At 44.7% G+C, this 16,461-nt stretch overlaps 1 protein-coding gene across 2 annotated transcripts; it reads left to right on the top strand.

Annotated features, from left to right (window-relative positions):
• The first annotated feature begins 4,380 nt into the window (after positions 1 to 4,380).
• Positions 4,381 to 10,207, top strand: zfand5a (zinc finger, AN1-type domain 5a). Of its 2 annotated transcripts, none has more exons than XM_027030351.2 (6): positions 4,381 to 4,548; positions 6,272 to 6,436; positions 7,052 to 7,148; positions 7,265 to 7,368; positions 8,333 to 8,464; positions 8,564 to 10,207. In XM_027030351.2, the coding sequence occupies exons 2-6, from the start codon at positions 6,280 to 6,282 to the stop codon at positions 8,710 to 8,712; spliced, it is 639 nt and encodes a 212-aa protein (XP_026886152.1). In that variant the 5' UTR covers positions 4,381 to 4,548; positions 6,272 to 6,279; the 3' UTR covers positions 8,713 to 10,207. The 2 variants fall into 2 exon arrangements, with proteins under 2 accessions (XP_026886152.1, XP_026886151.1); XM_027030350.2 differs by having other exon boundaries at positions 4,382 to 4,548; positions 7,049 to 7,148.
• Positions 10,208 to 16,461: the final 6,254 nt, after the last annotated feature.

The raw sequence follows: 16,461 nt of genomic DNA, 5'->3' as shown, positions 1-16,461 counted from the left end.
ATTTCTGGCACAAACTTTGGAAAAAAGACACATTTTGTTTTTAATCAGTTTGAGGATTGGCCTTTTTCTGTTTTTGTGGTTAAGTCTCCGTTAAAATCTGTTGACACGGACAGCATTCTCAACTTTGTGGGACTTTCATCCTTGCTTTCTGTCTTTCTCTCTTGAACATGGACACACACCCACACACCCACCTACCTACCTTTGGATTCCTCTGTGCCCTATAATTACCAAACGGCTCTGGCAAGTCACACCATGCTGCAGTGGACCTTACAAAGCAACAGAGGCCATGCGTACAGCTTCTGTGTCTATGATGCCTGCTTGAGTCCTGCAGAGTGCTACACCGATTTCCTGATCTTAGCTGTGGCATTCAGGAATTCAGACCTTGAGTGTAATCTGAGAGCACTTTCCTCTCGCTCAGTGTATTTTTTTTTCTCTCTTTATCTCTTTCCTGCAACATCTTTCCCCCTTTTTCACTCACTCCCTCGAACCCCATCCACCACACCGGCAGGCTCCTCACGGTACACACTGCAGCGAGTTTTTATTCTTCCATTCACACAACATTAGAAACAACAACAAACTGAAAAGCTGACCAAAAACGTTACAGTCTGATCATTATAACAACATGGGCTCCAGATCCCTGTGGTATGGCAACCTTTTGGGTTTTTTTTCCCACCTTTTCAAAGATGTGAACCAGCCGCCGTTTCGAAACAGACGAGGCTTGGCAGGTTTGAACAGGCGGTGAATGAAAACTGAACGGCCCTCGTAAATTGACCGACAGGAGTGACGAGGCGGGTCTGATGGGATGGCAGGTCGTGAAGAACGAGTTAGCAGGGTCTCATTGGTGAATGCATGTCAGAAGGGCCCTCTGACTGGCAGGCCACATCCCAAATCCCTACTGACACCTCGTCCCATTCCCTCTTCATTGCTACGCTTCCACTCAGGCCGCAAATCGGACACGCTCCTAAACGTTTCAGACCCGGGGGGGGGGTCACGTGAGCCTTGGAGACCCACAGAAATGTTCGGTCGAGTGGGAACTTTGTCTAATGTTTCACATTAAGTTTATTATGGGCCTGATAATTACCCAGTAACTTAAATTAGGGCTCAAGTGTGTAATGCTAAGAACCACCTGGATAAGAATGTGCCAAGTCTTTTATGGTTATTCATACAGTGAAAGGGGTGGACAGAAAATGAAGAACATTTCTGATGGTGAAAACAATCAGGATTACTCATATCTTAATCATGTTCTTTTGCCTGACTGTACCTACACGTGTACTCGCACGCGTTTGTGTGTGTGTGTGTGTGTGTGTAAGGGGCCCCCAGGCAGTATTGAGCTCTTGTGATGTGGGTGTGCATGTGTCAGAGACGGTGCACACGAGAGCGAGGAAAACAGAAATCAGGAAGGATGTTCAGGTGTTTAACTGCTGGCATCCCATTGGAGCAAGGCTTCAAGAACAAAGAACTTACGTCTAGGTCTCAAAACTAATTCATGAGTACCCTCGTAGGATGTTAAATATCCTAATATTGAATATATCTCATAGACTCTATTCATGAATATACGGCCTAAATGTAAGCTGAAAGTTGGTGCAAATGTGGAAGAGTAAATATGGGTTTTCTTTATAGACACTACAGACGTCCAACGTTACATAAATTTAGGCCTCCAGAGACACATGGGCTGACGCTGCACATAAAAACAGAAGTGGGGTGAGGGGATTTGTGTGTGTGTGTGTGTGTCTCTCTCTGTGTGTGTACATGTGTCTCTGTGTGTCTGTGTGCGTGTGTTTGTGTGTGTGTGTGTGTGCGCGTGTGTCTGTGGGTGTGTGCGCGCGCGTCTCTGTGTGTGTCTGTGTGTGTGCGCGCACGTGTGTGTCTCTGTGCGTGTGTGCGCGCGTGTGTGTGTGCGTGTGTCTCTGTGTGTGTGTGTCTCTGTGTGTGTGTGTGCACGCACGTGTGTGTGTTTGTGTGTCCGTGTGTGTCTGTGCCTGCAATAGTACAATAGCAAAATCATTCAGTGCAGTGAAATATCCATGTAGATATGTCACATGGAAACAAGAAAGATACTTCCCTCTAGTAGCAGTTCCTAACAGATATCCTGGCCCAAGATAAATCACGCAGGTGATGGAAAATAGCATCAATAATGCTGTGCTTTTGTTGGAATTGTTTAAAGGGTGCTGTGACGTATGATGTACGAAACGCATCACTGAACTACAGTTCTTGCCCAGGGGGTGAGTGCTTTCACCTTATGAATGGCGTCTGTGGGTGTGGCGAAGCGTTACTTTTTTACGTATATATTAGAAAAGGCATGAAAGAGCTGTTAAACAGGCATAAAGGTGGAAACAAACAGGTACTGACGCTGATATGAGGCGTGAGCTCCTGGTCAGTTCTGTACACAGAGCCAAATAGCGTCATGGAGGTGTTCCCTTTCCACAGAGGATAAATGGTGTCAATCAGACTCTGGTCCAATTAACTCCCAATTCAATGTTCCAAGCAGTAATGCAGAACTCATATACAATAAATAATTTGGTGTCACATACACTGGCATAAGTACACGTCTTTCATTAAGTGTAAGTCCAAAAAGGTGATGTTGCTTTTTTGCCCACACCTACTTCAAAATACTTGAAGACATCTTCCCATTATATAACATTTAGCATTTCTAAAGTTTGCTATCAAAGTGGAACAGTCAATGCAAGAGCACAGAAGTGATACAGTTTAAAAAGGCTAAGGCTGTGGAAAATGGAGTACCTGCCAATTCTGATTTAAATGAACGCAGGAAGGAAAAAAGATTAGGAAGATTAGTTTACACTTATAAATAAGTCACAAAGTTAAAAACAGTCTGAGATGTCCATTCAGTGGGAAAGCTGCTGAGTTGCTGAGTGTCAAACACCGCCCCATACCTCCACGGCGAAAAGAGTATCTGCCGGGAATGCTCCGTGTATATCAGACAGTTCTGCAAATAATGACCATCACATCACATCCTAGATCATAGTCTGTTTCCCACAGAATGAGTATGCTCTCAGGTCACACGTGAAGCGAAACAAGGGGCGTTGTCACGTGACCCATCTTATGGCTACTGGAGTAAACTGGCCCTGACGTGTACGTGAGCCAAACCTTTCCATTATTTTCAGAGCATCCGTGAAGATTATTAGTATTTGCACTTCATGCACCATGTGTGGCTATTTTAGTAATATCTCTATGCTAAAAGTTTTTAGTTTCACATCTAGAAATTTGCCAGCGTATGACAGCTCCCGTCAAAACCGATCGTCTCATGTTCTCAGGGGAGATCTTGGTAGGCACAACTCCACCTAGAAGGAAGCTGGTACACCACTGCAAGGGTCTGTGTGTGTGCCAGCCAACACAACTACACCAGCAAAGTAACATGCTGAAACTAGTTCAACCAGATTTCTTTAAAAACCGAATTCATTCCGCACCCCCTGCCTCTCTCTCTCTCTCTCTCTCTCTCTCTCTCACACACACACACAATACTTCTGCCTCTCTCTCTCTCTCTCTCTCACACACACACACACACACAATACTTCTGCCTCTCTCGCTCTCTCTCACACACACACACACAATACTTCTGCCTCTCTCTCTCTCTCACACACACACAATACTTCTGTCTCTCTCTCTCTCTCTCTCTCTCTCTCTCTCTCACACACACACACACACAATACTTCTGCCTCTCTCTCTCTCTCACACACACACACACACACACACACACACAATACTTCTGCCTCTCTCTCTCTCTCTCTCACACACACACACACACACACACACACACACACACAATACTTCTGCCTCTCTCTCTCTCTCTCTCTCTCTCTCACACACACACACACATACACACACACACACACACACACACACACACACACACACCACCTTCCCTCCAACAACTTACCATGCCTATTTGCAGGAGCATAGAGAATCCCAGCACACGTTCTCTCAGGAGTCCATCCAAGGTGGTATGAAAGACACCAGGACTTCACTAGGCCTGCAGGTACTAAAGTACTCCTAAAAAGATGGTTGACCTATAAGATACCTAAGAACAGACAAACGCTCTGAGGCCCTAAGAGCTGACACAACGTGTAGTATGTCCTAAACTACACAGACACTGAGACTACAAAACTTCAAGGTGAATAAGACCGAGAGCAAATAAACTGTTAAATACACAGCCAGTGTTTTCAAGTATAATATAAAAAATGTTATAATGCGTTGGTTGTTGCTGAACTTTGGCTTAAACGCAACTCGGTTTGTCTGTCGTGTTAGTCATCAGTACCTAGGTAGTCACAGACTAACTCCTCCGCCCCGCCCCCGGATGCCGTGTGACCAATAGCGAATCGCCTCTGCAGCGTGACGTTCCAGGCCACGCCTCTCGCTAAAGAAGGAAACAAACAGTGCGAGAAGAGCTCGGGCGAGCGCGAGAGGGAGTTAATTTATCGCTCTCGCCGACACAAAGCACCCGAAAAAAACGAACCGTGCTTATTAACTTTCGAAAGATATTCATCCCATTTCACATTTATCGACACTTTTACAACTTCAGAATCAATTAAGGTAAGAGTCGACGGTAAATCAAACGTTTTGGTCTTGTTTTTAAAATGTAACGTCGAATGGCTGGGAGGAAACTAGCTAGCTAGTTAGCTACCAGATTAACGGCGTCTGCTGACGTGTATTGTATTTAACTAACCTACATAACGAATTAGGACAAAGTCGCTCTGTTGTAAATCTGACGTGTGTTTCAAGCGTTCCGGCTACCAAATTCATTTATTGACCGTGGGTCCTGGTAAGCAAAGTCGTTTGAACTTGTCAGCAGCACCGTCGCAGGATGGCAGACCCCAAGTACGTGACTTGCCTGGCCGAAGACAGGAGGCGAAGGGCGGCCAGCCAGCTAGCTGTCGTTAGCATGGCTGCTCGGCAGGACAGCGCCTCCTTTTCACCGTTCATCCGTTTTATCAGCGATTTCTTTTTAGCGGAGACGCTGTTGACAGCTTGTTGTCCTCAAAATGTCTTCTTTATTCAAAGAATAGCTAGCTGAATCAGTCACAGACGCTTTTTAGCAAGGTTAATAAACAGGTTAGCAAAGCTAACTCACTACCGTTGCCTTATATTGATGGTTGCCTATTGTTCATTGATTTGGCTGTCCTGGCTAAATAGCTAGGTGGCAAGTTTGGATAAAGAGAGAGAGAGGGCGAGAGAGAGAGGGGTGGGGGCACATCAGGACAAGAGTATCTACACAACGAAACATTTATCCTAGGCTGGTGTCTGAAGTAGCCTTTTGTTCCGAGATAACAGATCAGATGAGGATTGTCTGAAGTCTAAAGTGAAGGGGGAGCCTTGGTAGCGCTGCCTTTCCATGGCTTAGACAAAGGAAAAGGAGAAAGGAAAATTCGCACTCGTATCTATACTCATTCTCATGTGTCGAGGCGATTGATAACCCCGCTAATAATAGCGATGTTTTTAAAAAATACATCGCGGTTCTGTTCGCTCCCGGCTCTTTACAAGTTATGTTGCGGGTCCTGGAGTGTAGTTTTTAGTTCCAGGGGTGGTCTGGGCGAACTGGCTGAAACTGGATGGACATTTAACCAGCTAATTTGTGGTTTGTTCACCTGTATTGTGTCTGTCGACACGCAGTGGATTGTTCGACTGTTATAAATAACATTTTAAAAAAGTCGGTGAAGCCTAAGGGCAGGTCTTCTTCTCCACACCCAAGCATCAGAAGTCACGTTTGATTCCGGCTCCCTCCCACGCCTCGTTACATCAGCTAGGAAGGCCGGTGCTGTTGGGGGTTGGAGACAGAACCATTAGTTCTCAGTGTTGTGATCCCTCATGGGCTACATTCATATGTTAGAACTGTCAGAGGTGTCAAAATCTCGCAATGACAAGACAATGGCGGGCTTGTGCATGCGGAGACCTCAGCTGACCTGTTCAACTTGATTTGTTTGGGTCAGGTGTTTGACCTATATCGTTAAGATTAAGCATGCAAAAACAGGACGTCCTTTTTTGTGTGCCGGAAGTAAAACGTGTGTGTCTCAGTTACAAACATGTTTATATCAAACAATGCTTTGACTATACAAATGTTTCTTAAATTTAGTTAAAGCCAAGAATGTATACTCACACAGAGTTGGATCAACTGAAATTCAAGCTAGTTTTCATACAACCTGGGTTAACTTTTGGTTTACAGTGCAATCCCCCACACTTTTTTTTATGCCAGACTACACATTTTGCTCCCAACTTTAGCCATAACTTTCCTCAACTTTATTCTATTGGTACGTCATAGCGGCAGCGATGGCCCAGGAGACCAATCAGAGCCCAGTTCCCATCCTGTGCACCACAGGCTGTGGTTTCTACGGCAACCCCAGGACAAATGGAATGTGTTCTGTATGCTATAAGGAGCACCTGAGCAGACAGCAAAGCAGTGACCGTAGTCCAGTGAGTCCTCTGGGTAAGCAACACTCCAGCTGATTGTTTACAATCAAGCAACTTCATTAATACTGCCTGGGGTGGGACATGGGTTAGTTCAGTTAAGTACATTTTTTTATTGTTTTAACTGATCAATTTTAATATTGTTTTGGTTACAGCAAGCGCTTGTGTACATGATTTCCTGTCATTTTCACGCATGTGCTTATCATGGCCTCTGAACACACTGTAGAACTTTAGAGGGCGTTTTAGTTCCCACATGCACTTCTCATCAATGTAAAAGACACAGAGTTTGAAGGAGGCTTGAAGAAACTGTGAAGGCTTTCAGCTCATTTGCTGTTGCCACTTCCCTTTTAACACGTCCGTGCTGTTAGTTACATGCTGGAGTGGTGGCAGCTTTTGTAGGCTCTCGCTGCCACTCTCTTCTTAAAATAGGCCGCCCTGTCTGCTTGCCTTGTCACGTGTCGTTTATTTGTTTGTTTGTTTGTTTGTTCTGAAAACGTCTCATGTTAATGATTTTGAGTGACGAGAGATCAGATTTGGATGTTATTGGGCTGATGCAGTCTTGCTGTGTTTGTGCCCGACGGTCTGGGTCCCGTGACGTGAACCGGGGCTTTGTTTTGTCTCCCTTGGGCAGCAGGTGGACCCTCTTCGGAGGCCTCGGCGATGCAGAGACTAGACGCCAGCCTAAACAAAGTAGAGCCTTCACCTGCAGCTAATGGGGAGTCAACGAGAGAGTAAGTGTGCACGCTCGTGTGTGTGTGTGCGCACTCGTTCGTGCGTGTGCATACGCGTTCGTGCGGCTGCGTGCACGCTCGCGTGAAATGAACAACCTTGCATGCCATTTCCACAGAAGCATGCCCACGGCGTCGTTGCCTGTAACACAACAGATGACCGAGATGAGCATATCCAGGGAAGAGGCGAGCCCGTCTCCCCAACCGGACGCCGTGGAACCGGGTAATTACACTTCAGTTCAGGGGCTCGTTAATTTTTTTTTTTTTATCCTTTCGGCTCCTGATTGCTTTTGCTCTTTGAGCTTCTAGCAATAAATAAAATGCAAGTGCAGCCGATGGTTAATGAGCTAATCAGTACAGTACAGACTGTTTTAGCAGTTAGCCTTGTGAGCGCAGGCATCGGCCAATGCTTTCTCGAAATGGCATTAATCGGCCAGCCGGTGCATCGGTCAGTCACCAGCACCAGCTTTATGACAGTGATCCTAAGGCAACACATGCTATGGGGAAGCCAATTTATAGATCAGTTCCATTTGATCCGATTTAGTTTGACTCAGCAAGACAGTCTGGTACAAACCTCAAATAACTCGTTATAATGTGTCATCCGGAAATTGTGTGCAGACAGTTTGGTAGGGTTAAAGGCAATTCTGGGTTGATCAAGAATCTGATGTTTAGACTGCTGGCAAAACATGAAAGAAGCCACATGAAACACAGACTGATTAATTCCAACTCGTGCCACAGTCATGCAGCAAAGCAGCAGTTTATTAGTGGGTGTATTCACAGACCTGTGTGCAAACGCAGATCAGCACTAGAAAAGGTATCCTGAGCATTGCAGCCTGATGTGAGAGATTCATAAGCCACTGTGGAAATTGTTTTGAAAGGAAACTTTCATCTTCCTCTCTCTCTCTCTCTCTCTCTCTCTCTCTCTCTCTCTCTCTGTCTCTGTGTGTGTGTGTGTGTGGGGGGGGGGTAGAGTTGGAGTGAGGTTTTGGGCACAGCCTTGTGAAATTGCAACCACACTGCTAGTCAGCCTTCATCCCAAGCTCCAGATGCCTCAAACTGCTCCCAGATCTCAGCTAACCTGAATCTCTCTCTTACACACACACACGCGCGAGAAATCTCTCGTCCTTGACTTTGCAGTGCAACTGTACTCCCGTGTAATTTTATTACTGAACTCGGTGTTCCTGCAGTGGTGACCCAGCCCACATCCTGCCCTTCGCCGGTACCCGTAGCCCAGGCCAGTGAGGAGGAAAAGACCCCAGACTCGTCTAAGCCCAAGAAGAATCGCTGCTTCACCTGCCGCAAGAGGGTGGGCCTGACAGGTGAGTCTCCCCCAGCTCAGCTCACCGAGTACTTAATGTGGTAAAGGAGAAGGTGTTGTGCAGGACATGTTTTTTAAGACCGTGTTTGCGTGTGTCTAGGATTCGACTGCAGGTGCGGCAACCTTTTCTGCGGAATTCACCGGTACTCGGACAAGCACAACTGCACATACGACTACAAGGCGGAGGCTGCCGCCAAGATCCGAAAGGAGAACCCTGTGGTGGTGGCAGACAAGATCCAGAGAATATAAGCGATGCCTTCATCAAGAAGCGGGAGAGGCTGGGGTTTGGGAGAGGGGGTGGGGAGGGAGGGCGGAGTTTGGGAGAGGGGGTGGGGAGGGAGGGCGGAGTTTGGGAGAGAGCGGGAAGAAATTGGGGGGGGGGGGATTGATGCAGTGTGCTGCTGAAAAGGTGACATGAATAGGGGGGGGAGTGCGACCACATGGATAAACGGACTCGTGTTTTTCTACATGACCTCGAGAAAGGAGCCGGAAAAAAAGCCCCACAAATGTCCTGCGCGGGGACGATGCATGAGTGAACGTTTTTTTCTGTCTGTTGTGTGTGTTTTTTTTTTTTTGTTTTTTTTTAATATCTATTTGATTTTCGTTCCTTTAGGCTCTCACCTGCTATGTGTGTGTGTGTGTGTGTGTGTGTGTGTGTGTGTGTGTGTGTGTGTGTGTGTGTTTGGCTGTAGGCACGCGTGAGTTGATGCCTCTCCGTATTAGTTATTTCGTTTGTTTTCCTAAAGCGTAGATCAGGACACATTTTAGGAAATGAACCGTTTCCGCCTCATTGCTTCTTTCTCCCTCAGCCAGCGGGGAAGGGGCAGCCGCTTGGTGCCAAACCGTCGCTGTTGTGCTGCCGAAGAGGTGCGTGAACGGATGCAAACAGGCAGTTGTCACAAATCTCCTATCCAGACCTTGCGCCCTGCGTGCTCGTCTGGTTTCCGTAAGGGAGGGGTGTCGATATCGACCCGGCCTCTCCGTATCCATTATCTTCTGGTCGGGTCTCCGGATGGTTTCATATATGCGTTAGGTTTTTTTTTTGTTTTTTTTTAAATATCCAATGTGTTTAACTTGCATCGGTTATTAAAATGAGCATTAGGTCACGCCATTCAGGTTTCAGTGGAAGGGTGCCGTCAGTGGTGTCTTTTATGTTCGTTCGTTTGTTTTCTTAATGTGAACACGCTACTGTGACGTTCCACATGTCGTTCTCCATTGATGGAAGCACGTGAGGATGAGCCAGCCCTCTGCGTTCCCCTTCGTGGGCTTCTGTTGCAGTGCTTGTGGCCCGCGTTCTACTCATGCTCTCATGGCCGTGGTCACCGTCGTAATGGAGAGATGCAGTGGGGCTTAGATTTTTTTTTTCGTTGTTGTTTTATAATTTGAGTGCAGTTAGAGAGAGAGAGCGCGAGCTAACCTTCCGAATCAGTTATGATGTAATGTTTGAATCACAGCGGTAGAAGCGGCGTTTTGTTCGAACTGAGTGTGAATGCTATATCTTGGTTTCACAAGCACCCTTAATCAAACCCATTACTTTGTGCAGGTGTGAGTATGTTTGCTTCTTCTGTCTTTTCTGCGATGGGTCTGGGAGTGAAAACTGTATGTTTGAGTTTTAATTTCAGCTATTAGTTATATGCAAATTTGTACAAAAACCTTACCATGTTCATATTTATGTATTGCATTTAATCCTTTTACTTGGCATTAAAGCAAAATAGTATTGTAAATAAAAATGAACAGAAAAAGCCCCACCTCTCCTGCATCTTTGATCAGTATAAATGCTTACGTGTCCGCCCTCATCCCAAGCCACTCCTATTACGTCATGAAACTACAGTTGCCCTCGTGAAACTCATTGTTTCCTGCCCATGTGTTCTTTGGTTAATTATTTGTTGATAATCTTTCTTTGGAAGACCACAAACTTGTTTGAGTTATTAAATCACTTGAGTTAATCAACAGTTAAATCAACTGCATTGTTAAATCAACCATTAGGTCGTTACCATTAATCTTAACCATTAATCAGCCATTATTCTGGACCATTTGGTGTTGTTGTGTTCCTACCAATCACTCAAGATTGTGGGTGGTACCTATAAGAATAGTCTTGTCTGGCTAAATTGATCAGTCTTTGCTAAATATATTTTAAATTGGGAGTTTGTAACATCTTTTTCTTTGACTATCACAGTTGGCACCTAATACCATTTCGGATGGTTTAATCACTCAGTTTTCAGAATTTTGGAAGGACAACTACATATGCTCCAGACAGTCAGTGTACTGAAGTCCAGTAATGAAAGTGCTCTAAGTGGAAGAGTGCAGCCTCCTTGCAGGCCACCGTTTGTTCAGCCGCCCCCCCTTACCCCCTCTCTGCTGTGGGAACACAGTCACACCTGCTCGGGGGTTTTGGCGTGCATGCAGGTGGCGTGGCAGCTGCCCCCTGATGCCTTTAGCTGCTGTTGTCAGGAAGAGCAACAAGTAAGGAAGATGTCTAACAATTCTTGCCTGACCTAGGAACAGCTGGAGAGAATTGTGTGTGTGTGTGTGAGAGAGAGAGAGAGAGAGAGAGAGAGAGAAAAATTCCTTTCCCTAAGGAAGGACAGCAAGTATTGATTTCACATTTGGTCCTTTCTCCCCTGCCAGTCTCTATAAAGGTCATTAGCTCATCTCTCGGGTTTACTATTAGGAGGGCGTGACTCCGGTAGAGTCTTTGTATGTAATGGCTTATCCTTGGAACTGGGGTGGATAAACTGGTTTCAGATCAGTGGAAAATGTGAGGGGCAACTCTTTTTGCGTCAGCCCCATGTTAGATTCCTGTTCCTGTTGCTGCTCTTTTTATGTGCTTTTCACATGTGCAGGCAGCTGGGGAGGGGGGGGGGTGTAGGGCCAGATCTGCGATCAGATTCCTTCTGTTTCTCCTGTTTACAGTCTCCTTAAGCTTTCCAGATAAACTGATTTAGAAAAAACAACAACAAAACACTTACAGCCTAAGAGGCTTCCTGAATGTATGTCTTGGGAAAACCCTCACAAATCCTTGTGGAGATTCAAAGGAGATTCAAGGTCAGTTTTCTGACTAAAATGCCAGTGGATCTCTGATCTTTGCACAGCACTCCTGATATTTAAGTGTACGGGAATACAAGCCCCCAGGGCAGCGTTCATAAAGCATCCTAATTTAGCACCACTGATCTGTGATCTTTGTTTCATGACCACTAATAGAATAAACAGGCCGGAATATGATGCCGTCCCTTCAGAGATTCCGGGCCAGAGAAATATCGAACGTCTCGAAAGTGCGGGCCCAGAAGCGCCCTTCGCCTGATTCCCTGATCCTGATCTGGCTCGGATATACTGCCTGGTGGGCAGGCTGAAGTGGAGGGGTGAGGGTTTGTCAGACTGGCCATGTGGTTTCAGTCAGAAGAGAGGACCTTCCCATTCTCTTAAAGTGACCCCGTCTGTTTTATTGCTTATCAAACATCAAACACCTGGTCATAGACTAAATTATAGACTAAATTACAATGTTACAATGTTTATCCTCAAGCATTTAAATGAAGTGTTTGAAGGGTTAAAGATTAAATGCAGTTTGTCCAGACCAAACTAAAACTATAACCAGTGCTAATTTATAAGAATTTTAAGTCAAATTTATTTATGTAGCACTTTTTACCACATTTACAACAAAGCAGCTTTACAAAAGTATGGGTCCAGATCCCTAATGACAAGTCCAGAGGTGAGAACACACTCCCTGGGCGGATTAATGACGAAAAATTGGGAGGACCAAGACTCAAGCGGGAACCCATCCTCGTTAAGGTGGCCTGGCTTATAACCGATCCGTAGTGTGTTACATTATATTGTGATAGCATGACTCAGCCCATGACTAACTCAGGCTTAATAATGACTGGAAAACTGCTTTATTGCCCAATAAATTGGAAAATAAATATAACAAGCATGAAAAGAGCAGGGTTGCTGTGGGAAGCCAATAAGAAGAGCGGTTTGTGATTATGGTTTTTTTTTTTGTTGTTGTTTTTTGTTTTTTTTTTTGTTCTGGTGGTTCTCTCTCTCCGCCCATGCACTCCGGCTGCCTTACTCCACATTGTGGGTGAGTCATGGGATGCATGCAGGTTCTGCTGGCCTTGTTTGACCGTAGGGGTCATGTGAGGTGAGGGGTGACACGGGGTCAAGGGCGGAGGTGGAGTTTTGGTTCCAATGACTCCATGCTTATAAAATATACATAGCAAACGTGGAGATAAACCGGGAGAAGACAACAGTGCTTGACTGTGTACTGCTACAAAGCGCAAACACATACACACCCAAATGTAGACTCGCCAAAATTGGAACCACCTAGAGTGTGTGTGTGTGTGTGTGTATCCTCAGAAATTTGTTTAGAAAGGTTGTTGCATTCTATGAACTGGATTACTACTCAATAAGGTGATGCATGTCTGCATGGTTTGATCCGGGCTGCATTCACTGAGACGGGATTACAAAACAGGCGGGATTATAAAAGATTTGGGAACTCCGTTGACTCACAGCACACACATAGACAGGAGTAGAGATTAAGGAGTTCTTATCCCACCGTGACATCAGGTACCATGGTGTTAGGAGTGTATGAGTGTATGTGTGTGTGTGTATATGTGTGTGCGCTACTTGTAGGCGTTTGTCCGTTTAGTGTGGGAGTCTGTTTATGTGTGTGTATGTTCTAAGCCCCCTTGTGTGGTTTGCTAAGGAGTCTTCCAGACTAGCTGACCTAAGTGTTTCTGATTCATCAGTTCTGTGACTCAGTAAGAGAGAGAGGACTGGGATGGCATGGAGGAGGTTCATTGTGATGTCACTGGAGAATGCAGCGTTCTAACCCCGCCCCTTCACATGTTCTAGTCACCCCTTTGCTGGAGGCCCCGCCCCTTCACATGCACTCTGCTCATGCTCCTGTTTGTTCCTGTCAGGCTTTTCTGTGCTTTTAATGTTTAGACACTGTTCCTGGATTGCTCCCTCGCTCTTCGTCCGCTTCCCTGCCACGCTCTCTCTCTCTCTCTCTCTCTCTCTCTCTCTCTCTCTCTCTCTCTCTCTCTCTCTCTCTCTCTCTCTCTCTCTCTCTCTCACTCTCATGCTGTCAGCTTGCTGGCAGACTTCTGAGCCCTCGGGTGGCCCAGAGGCATCGATTGTAGTCTAGTTGCACAACTGTTGGTCAGACGGTTTTTTTCTGCCTTCACCAGCGCTGCTATTTGCGTCTCTTTTATATATTTTCCTAGCTTACAGCACTGAAAGAATGATTACACGTACACCTTTCTGAGAGACTGTGCTGCTAGTAAAAACCTGTTTGTGCAAGAAAACAAGACAGCCAAACAGAACATACAAAACAAATTGTTAGTCAAAAGTCAAGAACTAAGGAACAGCTAAATTTGAGTAAACAAGAATGCAAATTTGAATTAGTTTGAAACTAAACTAGAAAATTGTATTAGAAAGTAAACAAACAAGCAATTGGGTTTCCATTCATGTGAAATCAGAAATTGTCCATTAAATTCTCATCAGGACACAGTAGAACGACAGATTTCTAGAACAGCTGAACACTCTGTCTTTGTCCACATTTTATAACAGCCACTGACAAATACGTATACATTAGCAAACCTCTATGTGCTTAAACAGAATAACAGGCCACAATGGTCTTTGTTCACACGGGCAGCGGCCATGCACTGCAAATGTGTCATGATCAGAATTACCCTTCGCCACCCATGCGTTTAAGCGTCCTACACTGCCACCTGGTGGCTACTGTGGACACTGCGTGGCACTCGTGTCTCTGGGTTTAAGGTTGGAAAAGGGGTCCCCACTTCCAGTGTTTTTTAAATACACAGCTGAATGTTTGCGCTGCTTTAAAGCACACTCATCTGGTAGTGATAGGGCCCTTGGGAGTTAAACAAGATATCAGACAAAGTGTTTAAAACTCTAAGTTTCACAGTACAAGGGTCCAGCTTGAAGATTCACAAAGCATAATTTCTTCGTTCAGTAGGTAAGTAAAAAGCGTGAAACATATCAACATTGATTTGGCCAGTTGTCCACTTTTGCCATTAGGGTCCAGGAGGGCTAGTGCAGTTCACACTTACACACCGGGCGCTTCAAAACCGCGCGACTGTGATTGGTCAAGGCCCTTTGATTAATGCAGCTTCTCCAACCCTGCTCTCTGTTTCTCGCCTTCTGCAGCTCCCCCTGCTTAAGGGAGACAAATTAAAGTTAAATTAAAATGAAATTAAATTCTCACTTTATTAAGCACATCTGTTTCATAGGCTCACTTATAGGTGTACGTTCGAAGGCTGAAGCACATCCGTTGCTACGCACAGTTTGGTCAACCTTTTTGTTTCTGACCACAGGGCCACGTGTGTGTGTGTAAAAATAATTATAGCTAAATAAAATAAACAATAACAATGAAATAAAATATTCCTGACTTAGTTATTTTTAAATATTAAATAGATTTGCAGAGACAAGAGGATGAACCCTGAAACGATTTCATATAGACCTTTTGTCTGATGGCTTATTTATTTATTTGCGGCCAGGATACATTCATATGCTAATTATGCATCATGACCCTAATATTTCCTAAATAAAATAAATAAAAACCTCTTTTACGTAGAACACAAGACTTTACTTAGAACACAAGACTTTTTTTAAACTGTGAAGAAGCATCAGATTGACCAGATTTCTTCCCCACAGTAATTGTTTTCAATATTATTACCCACAAAGCCTTCTGCATCGTCTCAGGCGTTTACTGGGGAACACCGGTGTGGTCGAAGTGAAAGTATGGCAGAGAGTGATCCCATACCCCTCCTTTATCCCGTAACAGACATGAGATCATTATCCTCTTTCAGGCCTGTGGTCCTATATGTCCCCCCCTCGCTTTCAAAATAAGAGTCATAATTGGACTGAATTATTCAGGGGGTGAAATTGAGCAGTTCTAGGGTTTCAAGGGCTTATTGTTCTTGGATAATGTCTCTCAGTGGCCACAGAAAAAAGTGAACTCCAAATGCTCGTTACCATTCATTGGTTGGCCAAGGATTGGCCAGGGTATGGTTCACTTGTACACATACACACATACACACACACACACACAGGTTCATGCATGGCATCATCTTCCTTAAACACACACACACACACTCCCCCCCCCCCCCACACACACACTTGATTGCAGGGCTACTGAAGAGCACCATGCAGAAACAGCTCATCATTTCTGAGAATGACGGTAACCTGTGAATTTATTTTCTTGGTTTCATCAAGTTTTTTTTTAGCTCTTTTAACCTACTATTTTGTTTTTTTATGTGTGATGATTGTGATTATGATTGTGCTCTGATGTGAGTATATATGGTTACCATTTAACTAAAGCATTCGTGTGAAAAGCTTTTTAGTCCATAAGTGTAAAATAAAAACAATTCTTTCATTTGTTGTTGTTGTTTCATGCTTTGTTGTTTATTAATTGTAGCATGATGTATAACAGCATGAATTGCATATATAAATGACTGAACCCAAATAACTGAACTATCTGCAGCTTAACAGATGGCCTGACTGTGTTATCTGTGTATATATGAGTGTGATTGTGTGTGTGTGTGTGTGTGTGTGTGTGTATGTATGTATGCATGTATGTGTACATGTACATATGTATGTATGAAGTGCCGGTGTGTATGCGCCTAGCGTAAACATTCAGTGACTAACCCGCATAATTATGCCCATCGGTTTGTGAACGTGTATATGTTATGAAGCATGACCAAAAGAGAGACTGTCTTTGCCCTTTGACCCTTTGACTGCCCATTGACCCTTTGGCTGCTGCCCCCACACAACTGCAGGTGTATGTGGAGTATTCGCTATAGCTCACGTTGTGCCTTCTGACAATCACATGCTTGTAATGACCTCCACAGAACACTCAGGTCTGGTTACAGTGGACACAAAAGAATATAACTGTATGTCCGAGTTGCAATTGGCCAACTGCGAAATTCTCACAAAAATACTACAAGTAAAAATAAATATTTACGATCTCCTAAAATG

The sequence above is a fragment of the Electrophorus electricus genome, chromosome 1, assembly GCF_041902795.1.
Source record: "Electrophorus electricus isolate QZ-2024a chromosome 1, ASM4190279v1, whole genome shotgun sequence".
Taxonomy (NCBI): domain Eukaryota; kingdom Metazoa; phylum Chordata; class Actinopteri; order Gymnotiformes; family Gymnotidae; genus Electrophorus; species Electrophorus electricus.
Note: the sequence above shows the minus strand (reverse complement) of the source record. Positions and strands in the feature narration are given on the sequence as shown.

Excerpts from the sequence above, each read along its gene's own strand:
- zfand5a (XM_027030350.2), top strand. The coding sequence starts at position 6,280 with ATGGCCCAGGAGACCAATCAGAGCCCAGTTCCCATCCTGTGCACCACA. Across the intron at positions 7,149-7,264 it reads AATGGGGAGTCAACGAGAGA|AAGCATGCCCACGGCGTCGT; the intron begins GTAAGTGTGCAC and ends CCATTTCCACAG. Across the intron at positions 7,369-8,332 it reads ACCGGACGCCGTGGAACCGG|TGGTGACCCAGCCCACATCC; the intron begins GTAATTACACTT and ends GTGTTCCTGCAG.